The 16,252-nt window shown below is 40.8% G+C and overlaps 1 protein-coding gene across 3 annotated transcripts in view; it reads left to right on the top strand.

Moving 5' to 3' along the window:
- BTRC (beta-transducin repeat containing E3 ubiquitin protein ligase) overlaps positions 1-16,252 on the top strand; it is a 115,664-nt gene that overhangs the window by 84,979 nt on the left and 14,433 nt on the right. For all 3 annotated transcript variants that reach the window (XM_066554403.1, XM_066554402.1, XM_066554400.1), the window contains 3 exons: positions 6,744-6,975; positions 11,521-11,707; positions 15,843-15,939. In XM_066554403.1, the coding sequence (XP_066410500.1) occupies positions 6,744-6,975; positions 11,521-11,707; positions 15,843-15,939 (516 nt within the window). The remainder of the gene's footprint in view (positions 1-6,743; positions 6,976-11,520; positions 11,708-15,842; positions 15,940-16,252) is intronic.

The raw sequence follows: 16,252 nt of genomic DNA, 5'->3' as shown, positions 1-16,252 counted from the left end.
GATGAGGAGGAGGAGAGGGACTCCCAATTCACATCCATTGCTGGCATCAGAGAAATTTTATTTTGGAGGTTTTTGTCAACACTTAAAATCTAGGTGGGAGACCTATATCGAAGGAAAGTTTACAGTAAGAGCTATGAGATTCCAGACAATTAAACTTTATTAGCCTGTCTGAAACATTAAGTATTAGCTTAAAAGAATAGTTTTTTAATCTCCTCCCTGTTGCTGTTTACTGTGTAGCAGTGTGGGAGGGGAGCATCTTGTCCAGCAAGGTATTATTGCTGCTCTTTGTATAGCCTATGTGCAAGTGCCCATGGCTCAGTCCTATCTCCCCAGTCCCAAGAGAGACTCCCCACGTTCCTTCTCTGGTGCCTGCCGCTTTTCCTGGCCTTGAACAAAATCAGCCTTTTTCCTCTCTTCTGTATCTGAGGTAATATCCTTAGCCAGGTGCCCTCCAGGCTGACACCATATCATAGGTACTTAGATGGTACTTCTGAAAACTATTGCCCTCCCAGGATTTCAGAAAGTGCAGCAGGTTGGGCTGCTGTGTCCAGCGTAATTCCAGTGATCTTTCATCTAGATGTATCCTTTCTTACAAAGCTTTTCTGCAGTGTGATTAGAAACCAGATGTGGACAAGCAGCCTAAAGCTCCAGAGAAGCAAAATTGCTAGTTCCTAGGGTGCTGTTAATTTCAGTATGTGTGTTTTGAATTTTCTCTTGAAAATAAACAGTAGAGATGCTGTGGTTTCTTTCATGGTGCTTTCTTTTTGACTCTCAGATGTGATTGATGATCATCTACTTCTGGGTTATGTTCGTTTTTCAGAATGTTTCAGTGAGCTTTGCAGCGTGGAAAGTAATTCACTACTGAGCGAGTAAGTCCATATATGAGCTAAACCCATGGTTAACCTCACAGAGGCTGTTATGTGAGATGGAGGCAGGCAGAAATGGGTAGATTCTAAACTGAGCTTTTAAAATAAAAGTAAATGGAGTGAGTTGTTTAATGACCTAGCATTGTAGCCTTGCTGTCAACTCAAACACTGGAAAAGCAGGTTCATCCTGCAAAGGAGAAAAATGAGGAGCTGGCTGCCCTACTCATGTCTCTCAGGTGCTATGGCTCATGAGATCGTGTTTTTTATGGTGAGACAATCCCCTCACCGCCTCCCAATTCTCAAAGCAAAGGAGTTCTTTTAGAGGGAGCTGCCAGTGAGGAGCTGCAAAGGAACTGCTTTCCTTTTTGCTTCACCTTGACAGTCTGGGAATCCGTTCTGCAGCATTTGGTCATTGCAAGCCTAAAAAAAAAGAAGAAGCCAGCCATGGAAACTGAACCTGTATCCTCTTAATTATGGTGTTACTGCCTTTAGGCCATGCAAAAAACACCCTTTGAACTGCATTCTCAAATAACTATCTCTGCCTTTAGCATGGAGGGCTGGCATACCTCAGCTCGTTTCACCATTTTTGTTACATTGCTGTGGTTGCATTGTGTGGCATTGAGTGCTACTTCATCAAGGGCAGTAGCAAGCAATTCCATGGCCACACAAGTAACTTTGGGAAAGTCAGCTGGGCTGAGGTTCTCTGGCACCTTTTCAGGCATCAAACCAATTTATCCAATGGCCATGCTGGTACTTTTTAATCCCTCTGCTTTTCCCACATGCTTCTAACTTGATCCAGAATTCCTGAGCTTTTGCTGCTGGTGAAAATAGTTTCATGTTTGGATTCACAGTTGTGTGCATTTTTAATGCGGTCAATCTTGAAGAATATTCAGGATATAGAGGCAAGCATGGCTTTTGCTTCCATTGTGAAGTTCCTGTCTTTCCCCACCTTCCTTGGCCCCTGGACATACACCTCTGTGGTTCCTTTCTTTGTCATTCCATTGCTTGGGTTTTTTCCCCCAGTGTCTTTTATCTTGTGAGTAAAGTTTGAACAGTACGCAGAAAGTTAACTGCCTGGAGTCTTTTAAATATAAGTAACACGCACCCAGTAATAAGCTGTCGGTTGTTTTTTTGCTGCCTGCAAAGAAACATAAACACAGCGCTCATTTCTGGCAGGTTTTTACTGTCAGAGTTTCTCCTATTATATTTATCTTACAATTTGCCAGGGGGTGAAGTTATTAAGTTTTAGCAGCAGCCATCGATCAAGTTCACAAGTTAACACGATAAAGGCTCTGTGCCGCTCCGATCCGGGAAAATGATGATCCTCACTCGGTAATTAACTAAATGAGAAAGTTAAATCTTACTTGAGAGCTGGGAGAGATGAAAGAGAGGTGTTTGTCAGTTTCTCAGTGGAAATTAGAAGCAGTTTTCTGCAATTCCCTAAGCTGCTGCTCTGTCATATTTTACATAAGCACTGGGAAAACGTCTTGTAATTAGTGCTGTCATGGAGGATTTTTTTTGCTGAAGGATGTTGGAATAATTCATTAGATTATCAAGAAAGGCTTGTGTCCTGAAATGATTAGCACAGTGAAATTTAAACCATTAACGATAACAAGTTTAGAGCTTGCTGCAGTGCAGAGGCACCCGGGGTATGTCTGTGCCTATTTCAATCATTTCTTATAATTAAACATTATGTCCTCTTTTTTCCTCCCCTTCACTAAGACCCATCCAAAATTCCTGTTAAGGTGGCTCTGTCTAGATCAGTGACTTAGCCACAACGGACGGTGCAAGCAATTGGAGGTGAAATGCTGCAGTTGCAGAAAAGCAGTAAAGGACATTTGTCTGTGTCAGAGCCTGTAGTCCCAGTGAGTCCAGGAAGGAGGGAGGAAACCCAGTATGACCTGTTGGTACTGGACTGTGGAAGAGAAGACCTTTCCTTTTATCTAGGGAGAAACTGAAATTTGCACTGGTGGTCTAAGCTCTCTCAGTATTTTCAGAGCTTCAGTGTGAAGATGTCTTGAAGGTTCAGAAGGTGCCAAACCTTGCTGGGATCATTTAAGCCATTCTTATTATTCTAGGAGGCAGTTTCTCTTTGACTTGAAGAGATATCTTCTTGCATTGAGTAACACAAAACCTGAATTCATCTACCCAATGAAAGGTGCCTGAACAAAGTCCTCTGCAATGACTAGCAGATATAATTTTTTTTAAAAGTGTATAAAAGTTGTGACCACTCACATTGGTGGGTAAACATATTGTTGTACTACAGTCAGGGAAGTTGCTTGGTTTTGGGTTTTTCTGTGCTTTAGGAGGCTCCTTGGTCCCCTGTACTGAACAAAACCAAAAGTAACCTTGGTTATCATATATGGGTTACAGCTGTGGTTTACCATAGCTGGTTTGTTTTATATGCAAAGCAGGAGATTTATCCAGTCTTTATTTATCTGTGTTGAAATATTGCACCTTCCTACAGTTGCAAGCCATTATTTAGATTAAAGTCCTTTCATATATTAGTCCTCTTCTACTTCACTGGGCATACAAATGTGCTTTGTGTTAAATGTAGCCATTTGGAGAAATGGTCTTGTAATTACGGGCTGCACTGGAGCATAGTACATGGATCCCTGAGCTAGTACCAACCTGAGGCACTCAGTCCCCTGGGTTTCCTGGCTTATGAGCTCAGCTCAGCATTGTCAGAGGACACCTCTGCCATTCCTGCAGATGAGTCGTGGTGCCCAGAGCCAGCTGGGGCACCTCTCAGCCCTCACACACAGGCCTTTGTGAAAAGGGAGTTGGGAAAGCTTCATCTGTTCCAACTTAGTAGTTTGCTCTGTTATACCCAAATTGCCTCCCAGATGATGAGCTACCAGTGCTTATTCTTCTTTGCCATTTTTGGAAGTGAAGTTTATAGAAAATGTGATTGTGAACAGTGCATTTGGATGGATATTTACCCTAGGAGTGTGGATGGCAAATGGAACAGGTTTTTCTTTATCAGGTGAGGCCTGATTATTGTATCAAGAGAGGGAGGAGACTGTAGATGATTCAATAATACAGATGCTTGATGATGTTGTTTTGTTGATGCTTTATTTTGTAATAGGCCTTTTTCACTGAACTACCAGTGGATTTTCAGGAATCTTTAAATTAAAATTCTGGAACTTTTGTTCTAAACTACAGTTTGAGTGATTTGAGAGCCCTATCAGTTTATCTGTCTCTACTCTGCAGAGCTGGTGTGTTCATGGCACGTCCTGTCCTCTTGGTCCCCTGCTGGCACAAACCATAGACCTTTGTGGGCACACTCTCGGCTTATGCTCACTGCTTTTGGTGTGAAACCAGAGCAGGCAAGGGTGCAGACCAGGTCTCAAGTGACATTATAAGAATGCAGCTGAAGTATGAACCTAAAAAATATGGTGTTCTCATGTCCACTAATTTGGACATAAACACTGTAACGTGCTTTTCTTAGCAGAACCACTTTATAAATCTGGAGTTTCACTTCCAGAGCTGTTAAAAGTACTGGTCAATGGATTCTTTAATTTACTCATTATTCCTATCCAAGAAGCCTGTGTTCAGGCAGAATGAATTGTTTTGTCCCATCTAAGCCATCTATTTGCACACACATAAGCCATGACTTGTATTTGCAGATGTTGCAGCTTCTGTTTGATACCACAAACCAATGTTTTAGATGTAATTGGGAGTTGAAAGCTGCTGGGAGAATGGTGTTCAGAAGGCAAGGAAAGGCCAGAACGTGGTGCCACCCTGTGAAAGGAGCTGCCCCTTCATTGGCTTTGCACATGAGCTGTATGCTCCACTCAGGCTCAGCATGTTAGGCAGACTTCAGAGTCCCTCAAATTAAAAGACACTTGCATAGGTTTTTAATAAATGCTTTGTAGAGACAACCTGTTTTTGTAAGATGCACAGCAAACAAAATGAAAAATTAAATGAGATCAAACTTGTGGGTTACAATATCTCCCCACTGTCTTAACCCAGTATTTTTACTGGGATGCCTGTATTGCAGGCAGTTTAACTGCAGCAAAAATTACCAGCATCTCTTAACACAGGTGTTCAGTCAACTCCACTGGTAATCATCTTTTGCCAGGCCCTTAACTACTGTGGACTTTGCTAGAAAAACTCCAGTCTTTCACACACAAGACTTGATGCCTACAGTCCCTTTAGTGATTTCTCTTGGCCCAAGAGAGAGTTTTTCTTTCCTGCTGCCCAGTAGTGGCTCTATGACTTGTTTGCAGTATGCTGTCCACGTGAGGATTGAATGAAATCGTAACTCGCTGTCCTTGTCTTGCATGATCTTGCTGGACATAGCCACACACAGCCACACCCACACATTTGCAGGGAGGAGTGGGGATAAACCTGAAAACATTGAGCTGCAGAATGGAGCACTCATGATATGATCACCATGCTCTGTGTTCTGAAAGAAGCTTAAGTCAAACTGTAATCCAGAAATAGAAAAGAGCTGCTTGTTAAAAATCACAGCTCTTTACTGTCTTTTTCTACCAAAGGAAGATCCAGCTCTCTAGAAATGTTGAAAAGAGTATTTAGGTGCATTATCTCTAAGAAAATGAAATTTATATGGTGATCAGTTAAGTAGATTTTCAGATTTTCAAATTTTGGTGTTCCAAAGTCAGGATTCCTGTTGGGATTGGGAGGTATTGAAGTTCAGGAGTTATTTATTCCTGAGAAATGAGAAACTTCTGCATTCCAAATCTACTACTGGTGACTAAATTTTGTGGTGTCTAAATAGCCTGCTGTTTTGGCACTTGCTGAAAAGAGGCTTTTTTGTTGTTTTTCCTTTTCCTGTAAAATCGATTAATCATTGCATTTCTTTTAGTTCATTAGAAATCTTTGCAGAGAGATTTAAGGATTCATTTTTTTCCTTTAAATTTAATAAGGGCCCCTGACAAGGTCAATGCTTGGAATTATCATAGAACAAAAATAAGGCATCCCTACCTCAGTATTTTATGTGTTCTTAGATCTGTAAGTTATTTTAAATTATTTGATAATTAATGAAGAAGCTCTGTGTGTATTTTGACAATAAAAATGATGTAATGATATTGACTGTTATTATAATGCTGTCTGGTGTGAAACTGTTGCAATGAAAAACAGAAAATCACATGTTTTCAGCAGGAAATAGAAACTATTTGACCAGCATAAGAAAAATAATTTCCCAGCAAATGGTTAATCTTACTTTGACAAAGGATACCCTTGCAATGCAAAATGCAGACTTTTCTTCCAGTTAAATCATTTAGAAAGCAGAATTTATATCTAACCATCAAGTAGTAAATTGAAATGTCAATGTTTTGCTTTGTCCCTGAAACTCTTCTTTGAGCTGACTCCTTCTGACAAGATATTAACAGTGCTCAGAAAGTTGAAAATATTTTATTCTGTGAAAGAAGTATTTACCAAATGTCAGGGTTTATTTTAGCTGGCTTTGCTCTCGAGGTGTAATTCAATTTTTTTCATCCCTTTCATGCATTCCCTATGAATTTTAGCAGCAATCCATTCTTCAGAAGAAAAAAAAAAAGAGTACAAATGCAATTTGCTGTAGGTGCATTGAAGTAACTGGTATATGTACATTAGAAATCCAAATGCATTTTACTGTCTACATGTTAAATAAAGTTGTGTTTATGTTAAAGTGTTGCTGAAGGTTTCCCATGTGACCAGAGTCCTTTGTGTGCAGCTCTGGCACGAGGCAGTGCATTGTCCTGCAGGCTGCGCTCGGGCTGATGGCACCAGCCAGGATCTGTGGTCTCACAGCTTTCATGTGTCAGAGTTCTTTTTGCCTTCTGTTGTCTGCCCCCTAGAAGAAATTGTACAACTGCTTGTGTTTCTTCTCATATGTGTTATTTGGGCTGTTCCTCTCCTTCCTGTTTACAGACAAAACTTGCCAATGGCACTTCCAGTATGATTGTGCCCAAGCAAAGAAAACTGTCTGCAAGCTATGAGAAGGAGAAGGAGCTCTGCGTCAAGTACTTTGAGCAATGGTCCGAGTCTGACCAGGTGGAGTTTGTGGAGCACCTCATCTCCCAGATGTGTCACTACCAGCACGGACACATAAACTCATACCTCAAACCCATGTTACAGCGGGACTTCATCACTGCACTGCCAGGTACTTCTGCAGGCAGAGGGGGCTTGCTCCTTGTCTTTCAAAAAACTGTTCTGTTCCACCCTACCCTGCTGGAGAGGTCTCTTGTAGAGTTAGTTTGCCAAACAGATAATAGCTTTTGAATAAAAAGCCCTATACCAGTATGAAATGTCATAATATTTTAATTTGTGTTCCTTCTGTATGTCAAGGCATGATCTAACACCATCATGGTTTGTCTTGGAGTAACTGATAGCTAATCTCTGTATTGCATGGGTAGTTATCCCAAGCCACAGGGCAGGTAGTTGTGCTCTTAATGCCCACAATGATGCATGAATAACGAAATTTTTTAAATTAAAACTACTACTCTTTCTGGTTGCTCAGCTGAGGTTTTCCCTTTTCTTATTTAGATATTTGTCTCTCTTTCCTACTGAAATAACTTCCTGAAGCCATTGCTTTGATTATGTGTTTATTGCTAATAGAAAATGGAGGGCATAGGAGCAAAAGATGGAAGTGTTCTGGTTTTTGCACCTTTGTAGTGCTTTCTATTGAAAACATTATCCCAGCTATTCTCAGATGTGGCATTGGGCAGATCTCACAGAATGCACACATAAAGTAGTATACATGCAGTTTTATATCCCCCCTGTCTTATAGATTGGAAAACTAAGGTGGTGAGAGATCAGATATATACAGCAATAGAGTTTCAGAACCAAACATAAATTCCTGACTCTTTAGGTCATATTTTTTCAGACCATTAGGTCATACCTCTGTAGATAGATAAATAGTTAGATACTTAATGGATTAGCATTCCCACACCTTCGGTCCTTAGTTTGAGAGGGACCTGAGCAAGAAGTGGTACAGGTGTTGTCTCTAAACAGCCAGTTGAAGAGAGGTCTTTCTTGCTAAAAGCCTATTCTGTGGATACCTTTATAGAAGTGCTGAACTTTTGGCAATTTGATCAGTCTAGTCACTTGATCATTCTTCAGAAGGGAGTTCTCAACATGAAATATAAATTCTAGCCTTAAAAGATGGAAAAAAGCATGTTTAACTGTGAATTGTATAAAGCATAAAGGCACTGCAGGAGTTTTGCTAGGAAGTTAAATAGGTAGACTCATTGGATTTTAAGCTCATTGTGCCCAGTAATCAAATGGCTGTTGTAGCATTAAAAAAAAAATCTTAGTTATGCTAAGTACCTGCTTTATGTTAGTTTTTAGTAGTCCAATGGCAATAATCTTCTTGTACTTAGAGCAGCATTATAACTTGTGGAGCTGCTCTGTTGCAGAAAAATAGGAAGTGTTTGGAAACTGCATTGTTTTCCCCACTATTAAAGTGGAAATATACATGTAGGTGCTTACACAATTTTTCCAGGTCTTTCTCCATGGGACCCCATGAAAGCACCCCATGAAATCACCACATCTCACTGCTCTTGGTTAATTTCTTCCTACAGGGCTTTTTCTGAGAATTTTGGGCAGGTGCTATAAATACTTATAGAGACATTCCAAATTTCTTAGCCATACCATATTCGTTACTGGTCTATTCCCAGTTGCCCAGGAAGCAGCTGATTTTAGTCTATCAGAATGCAGAATAAATAGGAATCAAGCAGTTAATATATGAGTGTTTTAATAGTTGGGGGAAATGTGTATGCAAATAATGTATGTGCATCAATTTGCATATTTACAAAGTGCAAGTGTCCTAGTGAATATCACTCTGAGGGAGAAAATTAAAGGCAAGGAATTGCACTGATGCAGACTCTGTGCAGGATGTCCTGAGTATAAGCAGGTTCCAGTGAAGGGAATGGGAGGGAAGAAAGTAAGAAACTGCCTAGGAAAAGGTGATGAACACAAAATTCTAAATTAAGTCATATAATGAAAAAAAAACCCGTAAACTCTGAAAGTATTTCTTCGCTTTCTGAAATTCTCAAGTGTTCAGTATTTTGGTTTCATTTTTACTACTTCATTCTCTCTCCTGCTCTCCCCCTTGAGTGAATAAAACAATAAAGCTACTTCAAAATCATGAGGCATCTTATCTCTGTCCTCCTAGCACAGTCCCAAGGAATGACCAGAATTAAAGGTAATTTCAGATCATGGGCATGTGTTACTAATAAAGTTGGCTCAGATTATTTTCCCAGTGCTTTGAACAGAATTAAGGTTGTTTGAAAAATACAGCTTAGCTGTGTACTTAACAAAGTTTGTTCAGTTTCTGAAAAAATAAGGCTTCTGCTTAGCATTTTCAAGCTATTTAACATTTTTTATGAGGAAAGTAATTTTGATAAGGATTTCATGTGTGAAATAGCTGAAACATTCTTGTTGGTTCAGAGGGTTGAAGGGCTAATCGTGTTTCACATCCATTTAGCAAAATCTTCGGTGAGCAGAGTTTTCCCTTTTTAAGGAAGCAATGCTTTGTTAGATACATGCCTCAGTGAGTTGTGCTGTTCCTAAGAAACAAAATAATAACATTGAGTTTGCAACCAGGCCAGAATAGCTCTGCCCATCCACTTATCATAAATGTGAGGAGGTGAGGCCAAAGCATTAGTATTCTTAAGCTGCAAAGGGTCTAGTATCAATGGCAAAGGATGACTTAAGGACATGGCAGTAGTTACAGCACCTTATTGCAGCCAAGATGTAAATTGCAAGTCCTGATGAAATAGAAAGGGCACATGGGTGAAGATTACTGTGCCCATGTGTTGCAGTGTAGCCCTGCTTCCTAAAACCACCAGTTGTTCCCCATATATAAAATTAATTCATCTGGTGATGCTGCTGACTTAAAGCCACCTGTAAGGATTCTATGGAGGCAGGCATTTGTAAGTTTCCTGGTGGGTCTGTAAACCTCTGTGAGCCTGCTGGAAGCAGCACAGACTGGGAAATCTGCCATTTCCACACAAAGCTTCAGGAATGGGGCAACAGGATGTCCATGTCTACCTCTGCCAGTTGTGGAATTCCTGCAAATTCCTGTTGACATTCACTAAACCATTATCTTCCTCTTTCCACAATTTGCTGTGAAGTCAATCTAAATTTATAAACACTTTTGTTTTTTAATAGTGGTTGTACATGTCTCTTCAGATTAAATACATAATAAAGGCTGATGATGCTTTTATTTTGCAGGTTGACTTCTAATTTTGCATCTCTAAAGATAAGAAATGTCAGACCTCTTTCTCCACTCTCTGGTTGTGCCTGGAATCATTCACATGCTTTTTCTACATAAAGATTGAAGCATAAAATGCTGAGCAGAATATCTGACCCAAAGTGTATTCTAAGTTTAGTATATTTGAAAGCAGCAGGAGGAGCATGCTGAATTGTCTAATTTTCATGCAGTGGGAGATACTTTTGAGATCTTTTCATTAAGGGAAAAAAGGTTGGGCCATTTTTGTGTCATGAACTCTAACCAAAGTCAGCTGGTTGCACCCAGTTTGCAGAAGTCCAGACATGTGATTGTAAAAATGTACTTACTGCTTTTTCTTACTCTCTCACAAGCAGGGCCTGATCTTTGAGGCTGTTGTTTTAAAAGCAAGAAAACATGTATTTAACTTTGTCCCAAATGTGAACCAGAGGGAAGATGCATGTAATACCAATCTGCAATGCTTCATTTTTGCTTGGATTGAACATTATGCCTGAGGGATGATGTGGTCTAAACTTTCACAAAGCGTATGAAATTTAACCTGTGAAGTGAGATAATCTCTTGGTGGTGTGTCTCACTTGTGAACCAAACAGCCTTCAAGAGAAGCTGTATTTACACAACTTCTCATTTAAAAGGCATCTTGTTTTCCTGAAGTTTTGATTGTGATTAAATTTGAGTTGGTAAGGGCACATTTTGACTGACTACATCCATCCAGTTGAGAAATATAGCATAACCTTCCCTACATAGACATTTCGTTGAGCTGCTTGGTGCTAACCAGGCAATTGCTTTACATTTCATTCCAGTCATACTGAAGTAAAGCTAGTCCTGGTATTCACACTGGGAAATACTTGCAAATGATGTTATTTTGGTGTGTATTTTTCCTTCACCTCCTAAAATAAATGAAACTAGCAAACCTGCTTCACTTTCTCCATACACAGCCTCTCCTTCCCTCTTGACGTCCCTGTGCATCTGCATATCCTTCCCTCCCCCCTGTCTAAAGGTACCGCTACCCTTCAGGGCACACATTGGGAATATATATTTTTTTCTTCATTACATTTAAAAGCTACTGCTTTAGCAAAAACAGCTTTTGAGCCGTTGCAACATGAGAACAGCTGTAGCAGTGAGATGAGAAATGGTCCTAATATAGAGAGATTTTGGGGGCTGCGTTGCTGAGTTGGAAATGCCATCCATAGAATATCCCCCTAGTGCTAAAACCCATCGAAGTAGATTGGAATGACTTCTTGGATTCTTTATTATTTTTAATGACTTGTTGTTCTATATCCAAAGGAAGTTGGATAACACTGCTCACTCCTGATCTTAGCCTCAAATGCTCTTCTGTGCATTTTGTCCAGCTCCGCATGCAGAAGAGGAGATGGAAGGAGAGTGTATCTTTGTACTAGCAGGGGGAGTTGTCTGTCCAACAAATAATGTTTTCCTCTTGTTGTTGTTCTCCTCCAGCTCGGGGATTGGATCACATTGCTGAGAACATTCTGTCATACCTGGATGCCAGATCTTTGTGTGCTGCTGAGCTGGTGTGCAAGGAGTGGTACCGGGTGACGTCGGATGGGATGCTGTGGAAGAAGCTCATTGAGAGAATGGTCAGGACAGACTCCCTGTGGAGGGGTTTGTCAGAGAGGAGAGGATGGTAAGGAAACTGAATTTTCACCTCTTTTGCCCCCATTCAGGACAGCAGGGATTGTGTGTTTCAAACCATATTTGAAGAGGGTTATTCAGCACTGAAACATCATGTTAGTTCCAAACCTGACAGTTGCTTACTGTCAAAAATCAGGCACTGGGGAGTTAGGTGCCACATTTAGCTGTGTGGCAACATGGGGGATTTTTTCCTCAACTTCCTTCTGATCATGCTCTTAGCCCACTGTGACAAGTGAGATATACAGATTGAGATTTTTACACCCAGCTGTCTTTCAGTTCAAATTAAGAAGCTGTGTGTGCCTCGAGGGAACCCTAAACCGGTCAGCAGTTCAGAGCAGAAGAGCTTTTTCAGGAGTGGCAGTGAGGGAGCATGTGCTATGAATTAGTTCTTTCCTGATAGGTCTGTTTGTTTTCCTCAGCAGATTTTCACTATTAGATATCTGTTTAATTTTCAAACTGGAAGCTGAGGGTAGGTACCATGGAGAATAGGGGACTTTAGAAATGCAGATAGATTAGTTAATAATCATCTGGAATAGCCTTACTACAATGTAGGTCTCACTCAAGTTTGAAGCTGCTCTGCTAACATTTCATTAGAACTTTCTCTCTCAGGGGTACACCCTTTAATACATAATTTTCTTTTCCAAGGGTGTCCCTAGGATGTTGGCAGAAGGGAAACTGGGTATGAATATTTCATAAACAAGATAAAAGTGACAGCTCAGGCATTTTGGTTGCTATTAAAAAGATACAGAGTTGCAAACAAAGACTCCTGGTTTATGGTTAATTTTGTTATACTGTTTGTCTCAGGAAGTAAAGGCAAGTAAATCAGGATTATGAGACATTCTTTACAAATAAATACTACTTTGATCTGTTTCCAATAGTGCAGTGTTTTAAAGAGTATAAAATAAACACAAGCATGACAGTGGTAACTTTTGCATTTCTTTTAGTGACTTATTCTCTTGAGGACTTCAATTTTTTCTCCCTACTGTTGAAGTCACAGTAGGTCCTAAGAGGAGCTTGAGAGGTCATTTAGCCCTTTTTGTTTCCCATAGGAAGAGACAGATTTTTCTTAAATCATCCCAAATCTTTGTCTTAACTTGTTCTTAAAATCCTCTATTTATAATAAAGCCTCTATTCTGGCCTTATCATCAAGCAGTGCAAGATAGCCCGGGAGCCCAGTCCTCAGGGGGACAGGGTGCCCCAAAGCTCGGCTAGCTCGAGGCCGATCGCCGCGGGCTGAACCCCTTAGCAAGCTTGGTGATTGCCAGCTCTTTAGTGATTGCAAGCTCTCTTAGGATCTCAGCTCTTGCTTGCTAAGGTAGGGTGCTCTTGGCTTGAGGCTGCAGCAGACGGCGAGAGAGGAGAAGGAGAGGTCCTGGCGTTCCACAGTGATGTTTATTGGGGGAGTCTATGAAGGGTCCCAGTGACAGCTCTTCTTCTGTCGAATGGGCTAAAGCAGGCCCCTTTTATAGGGTTAAGGGGAACCCAAACTTGACCAATAGTAAGGGTTAAGTAACATAGCCTATAGGGTTACAGAGATAAGCTTTGGGGTGGGGGTCAGGAGAACTTATGTTGCTGTCTCAGTAGTTCCTATTGTTCAGTTCTCCATGGGGCCTTAGCCAGGTCCATGGGATTTACTAAATCTACTGATGGAGATTCCCCAGGCAATGCCTGGGAAAGTCATTCGATGGTTTCACTTTTTTTACTCTTTCTAATTTCAGTGTTTGAGAGGTTTTCCTGATATCTAGGCTGTCTTCCTAGCTACAGTTTGACTTGTTGCATTTGACCTGCACAGATAAGCAGGACAGTTTCTCATTCTCCTTTTTGCAGTAACCTTTTCCACATTGAAGATGAGCACATTTCCTATGTTTTGGCTGCACTAGCCAACCATAATGATGTGTTGTCTTGTCCTCTTACTATTTTCAGTTTTCTCTGTTTAGACCCTTCCCAATTCTCATTCTCCATTCTTGGAGTATGGTGTAATCAGCTGAGTGTCTTCTGCTGAGGCATCACTGGGGTTTGCTCCCTCCACACTTTAGAAATAACATTAGCACCAAATACTGGTCATACAGACACATTACATTTCCAAAAGACAGGTGCAAAGTTTTGCTTCTCATCTGAAGGACAGTCACCTTGTTACGGCACCTCTTCTTCAGGTATGTGCTGGAGGTTACTTTGACTCAAGAGCAAGTTGTGCCCAAGTCTTTCATATTGACCTCTGGTTATCTCTGTGGTGAACAGGTAGAGCTGTGTGGTTAGGAGATGCAGACAGAAAATACCCAGTGCTATAGAACTTCATAGCTTGTAATCAGTGCTAGCTCTGTGCATGGCAAAAGGAGATTACTAACTGGACAGTTCAGAATGATGGACAACTGGTGTTACTTGGTTACAGCTCCTCAATTTGCACATGAGCTGCCTGATTTCAGCATTTGCAGCTCATGGTTTACAACAGAACTCCCCCCCAGTTTTGCAGCATGGCAGCCTTCACTGGCAGATTGTCAGGGAGCAGTAAGAGTTACACAGATTTAGAGAAATATAAAACAGAAGCCCAAAATCTGGGTATGCTTGTGTGATTGAATTGGCTGGTCATCAAAACCTGCAAACAATAGTTCCTTTTATCCCAGAGCCACAGCACAACAGCTACTGGGATGCCATGGAAATTCCAAGCAATCCTTCAGCTGAACAGTAAACAGCTGACTATGCATGCAGCACAGCACAACTTACAGGTAGCAACCAGACTTTGTGTTACATTAGCTAGTAAAGTTAGAAAGAATTAAAAGGTTTTTAGGCACACAGGCTTGTACACAGGTTTTTCTAGACCTGCCCCAAGTCTTCCAGGATGTCTCCAAGGTATTCTGTGCATCTCGAAAGAGGTTTTCATCTTCCTTGGCCAGTAATACTAATTTTCATGAATGCACTTCCAGGCTGGATCACAGGAAATAGGTATCTGTCTAGTTAGTGGCTTGTCTGCATCCATGTATGCCATCTTCATGTATTTGTTCCCATATGCATGTCTGCTGGTCATTATATTTGAAGAAAGAGGTAATTCCTCTGTCCAAACATGAAAGCACCTTTCTCTCGAGTTGTACTTTGAATTCTTGATTTAAAGAAGTATCAAAAGTTCTTTTCCTGAGCATTTGTCATTTTGCTTGTCCAGTCCTGTAGTTTGGTATTGCCTTACAACCCAAAGATTTTGGTTCATTGTTGTGATCTCTCTAGTTCAAGTGTATCAGGGCAGCTGCAGTCTCTGAAATGGGTTTTGAGGTGTACTGTATGGAAAGGACAGGAAGGAAATGCACAAGGAAGTATTGAACAATTAATTATGCTGTAATGGAACAAGGGAGGGAGAAGTGGAGAGCTGGCCCAGTGTAAACTCTGTGCCTCTGATGCCAGGATTACACTCGGAGGCATTTGTGCCTCTCTCCATTTTGTGAGGCATGTTGCCAGGCAGAACAGCAGTTAGTACGCCCATGGTGGGGTTTACTAGCTTCCACACCGTGTTTGGTGGCTTCTTAACTTCAGGATGAGGAATTAAAGTTTTTTACACAGCAGGCAGTGATTGCCGTTTACAGATTTTTTTGGTAACAAAACTCTGGCTTGGGATGTGAGTATTCCAAATCAGTGTTGAGATGAGGGAGGCACCACAGATGAGGTGTTGCTTACCAGCACAGAGTAGTAGCAGTAAAATGTCCGTGTACCCAAACTGATACTGTTCCTGCTAATGCAGATAAAAGCTAGCCTTGAATGTGTAGAGGATTTGAGGGTTCCTTGGCTTATTTCCTTTGCTTTGCATGCTTTATTTTAAAGGTGACCTCTGATAATGTGTGTGAATATTGCAAGCATGAACCACTGTCAACCCTTACTGTGCTGAATGGGCCCATGTCCATAATAGAGAATTTATTTCCCTTCCCCAAGTTACTAGACACAGATTTTTCTTGGGTATTTCAGTGTTAAAATGCAACACTGACACGTTGCAGGGCAAACAAACAAGGAACCATCCCATCTTAGTAAATTAAGTTTGACTGTGAATCTGTCAGCAGTGGTTATCCATTTGTAAAATGCCAGGAGGACCTTTCTCCAAAATGCTGAAAGATGATTTGTGTTCAGTGGAAATGTTCTTTGTCTTCCAGGGGGCAATATCTATTTAAAAATAAACCTCCTGATGGAACTGCGCCACCCAACTCCTTCTACAGAGCACTTTACCCCAAAATTATACAGGACATAGAGGTAAGAAACAGCTGCCAGATATGGTGGTGTTTCACTATTGTTTTTTTTAGTTTTGTTTTTTTTCAAATGTTCCTGATTTATTCATGATGATGAAATTCTGAGGATATTCCATTGCAGTGTAGTATTTCATTAAATCTGACATGTCTGTGTTTGTCTGGAGTTTGTAGATATGGGATACTAATAAAAGATCCTGCTGCTCCTTTAGACAGAGGATGAGTTGGATTGTGCAGTAAGCTGTTTGCAGGTGGAGTCTCCACACTTTGCACATCAGATATCACAGCAGCACTGTAACATCTTGGTTTTCTCTGTTCCG

This window comes from Molothrus aeneus, chromosome 8 (assembly GCF_037042795.1).
Source record: "Molothrus aeneus isolate 106 chromosome 8, BPBGC_Maene_1.0, whole genome shotgun sequence".
Taxonomy (NCBI): domain Eukaryota; kingdom Metazoa; phylum Chordata; class Aves; order Passeriformes; family Icteridae; genus Molothrus; species Molothrus aeneus.
The sequence above is the reverse complement of the archived record's forward strand: the minus strand, read 5'-3'. Positions and strand labels throughout refer to the sequence as shown.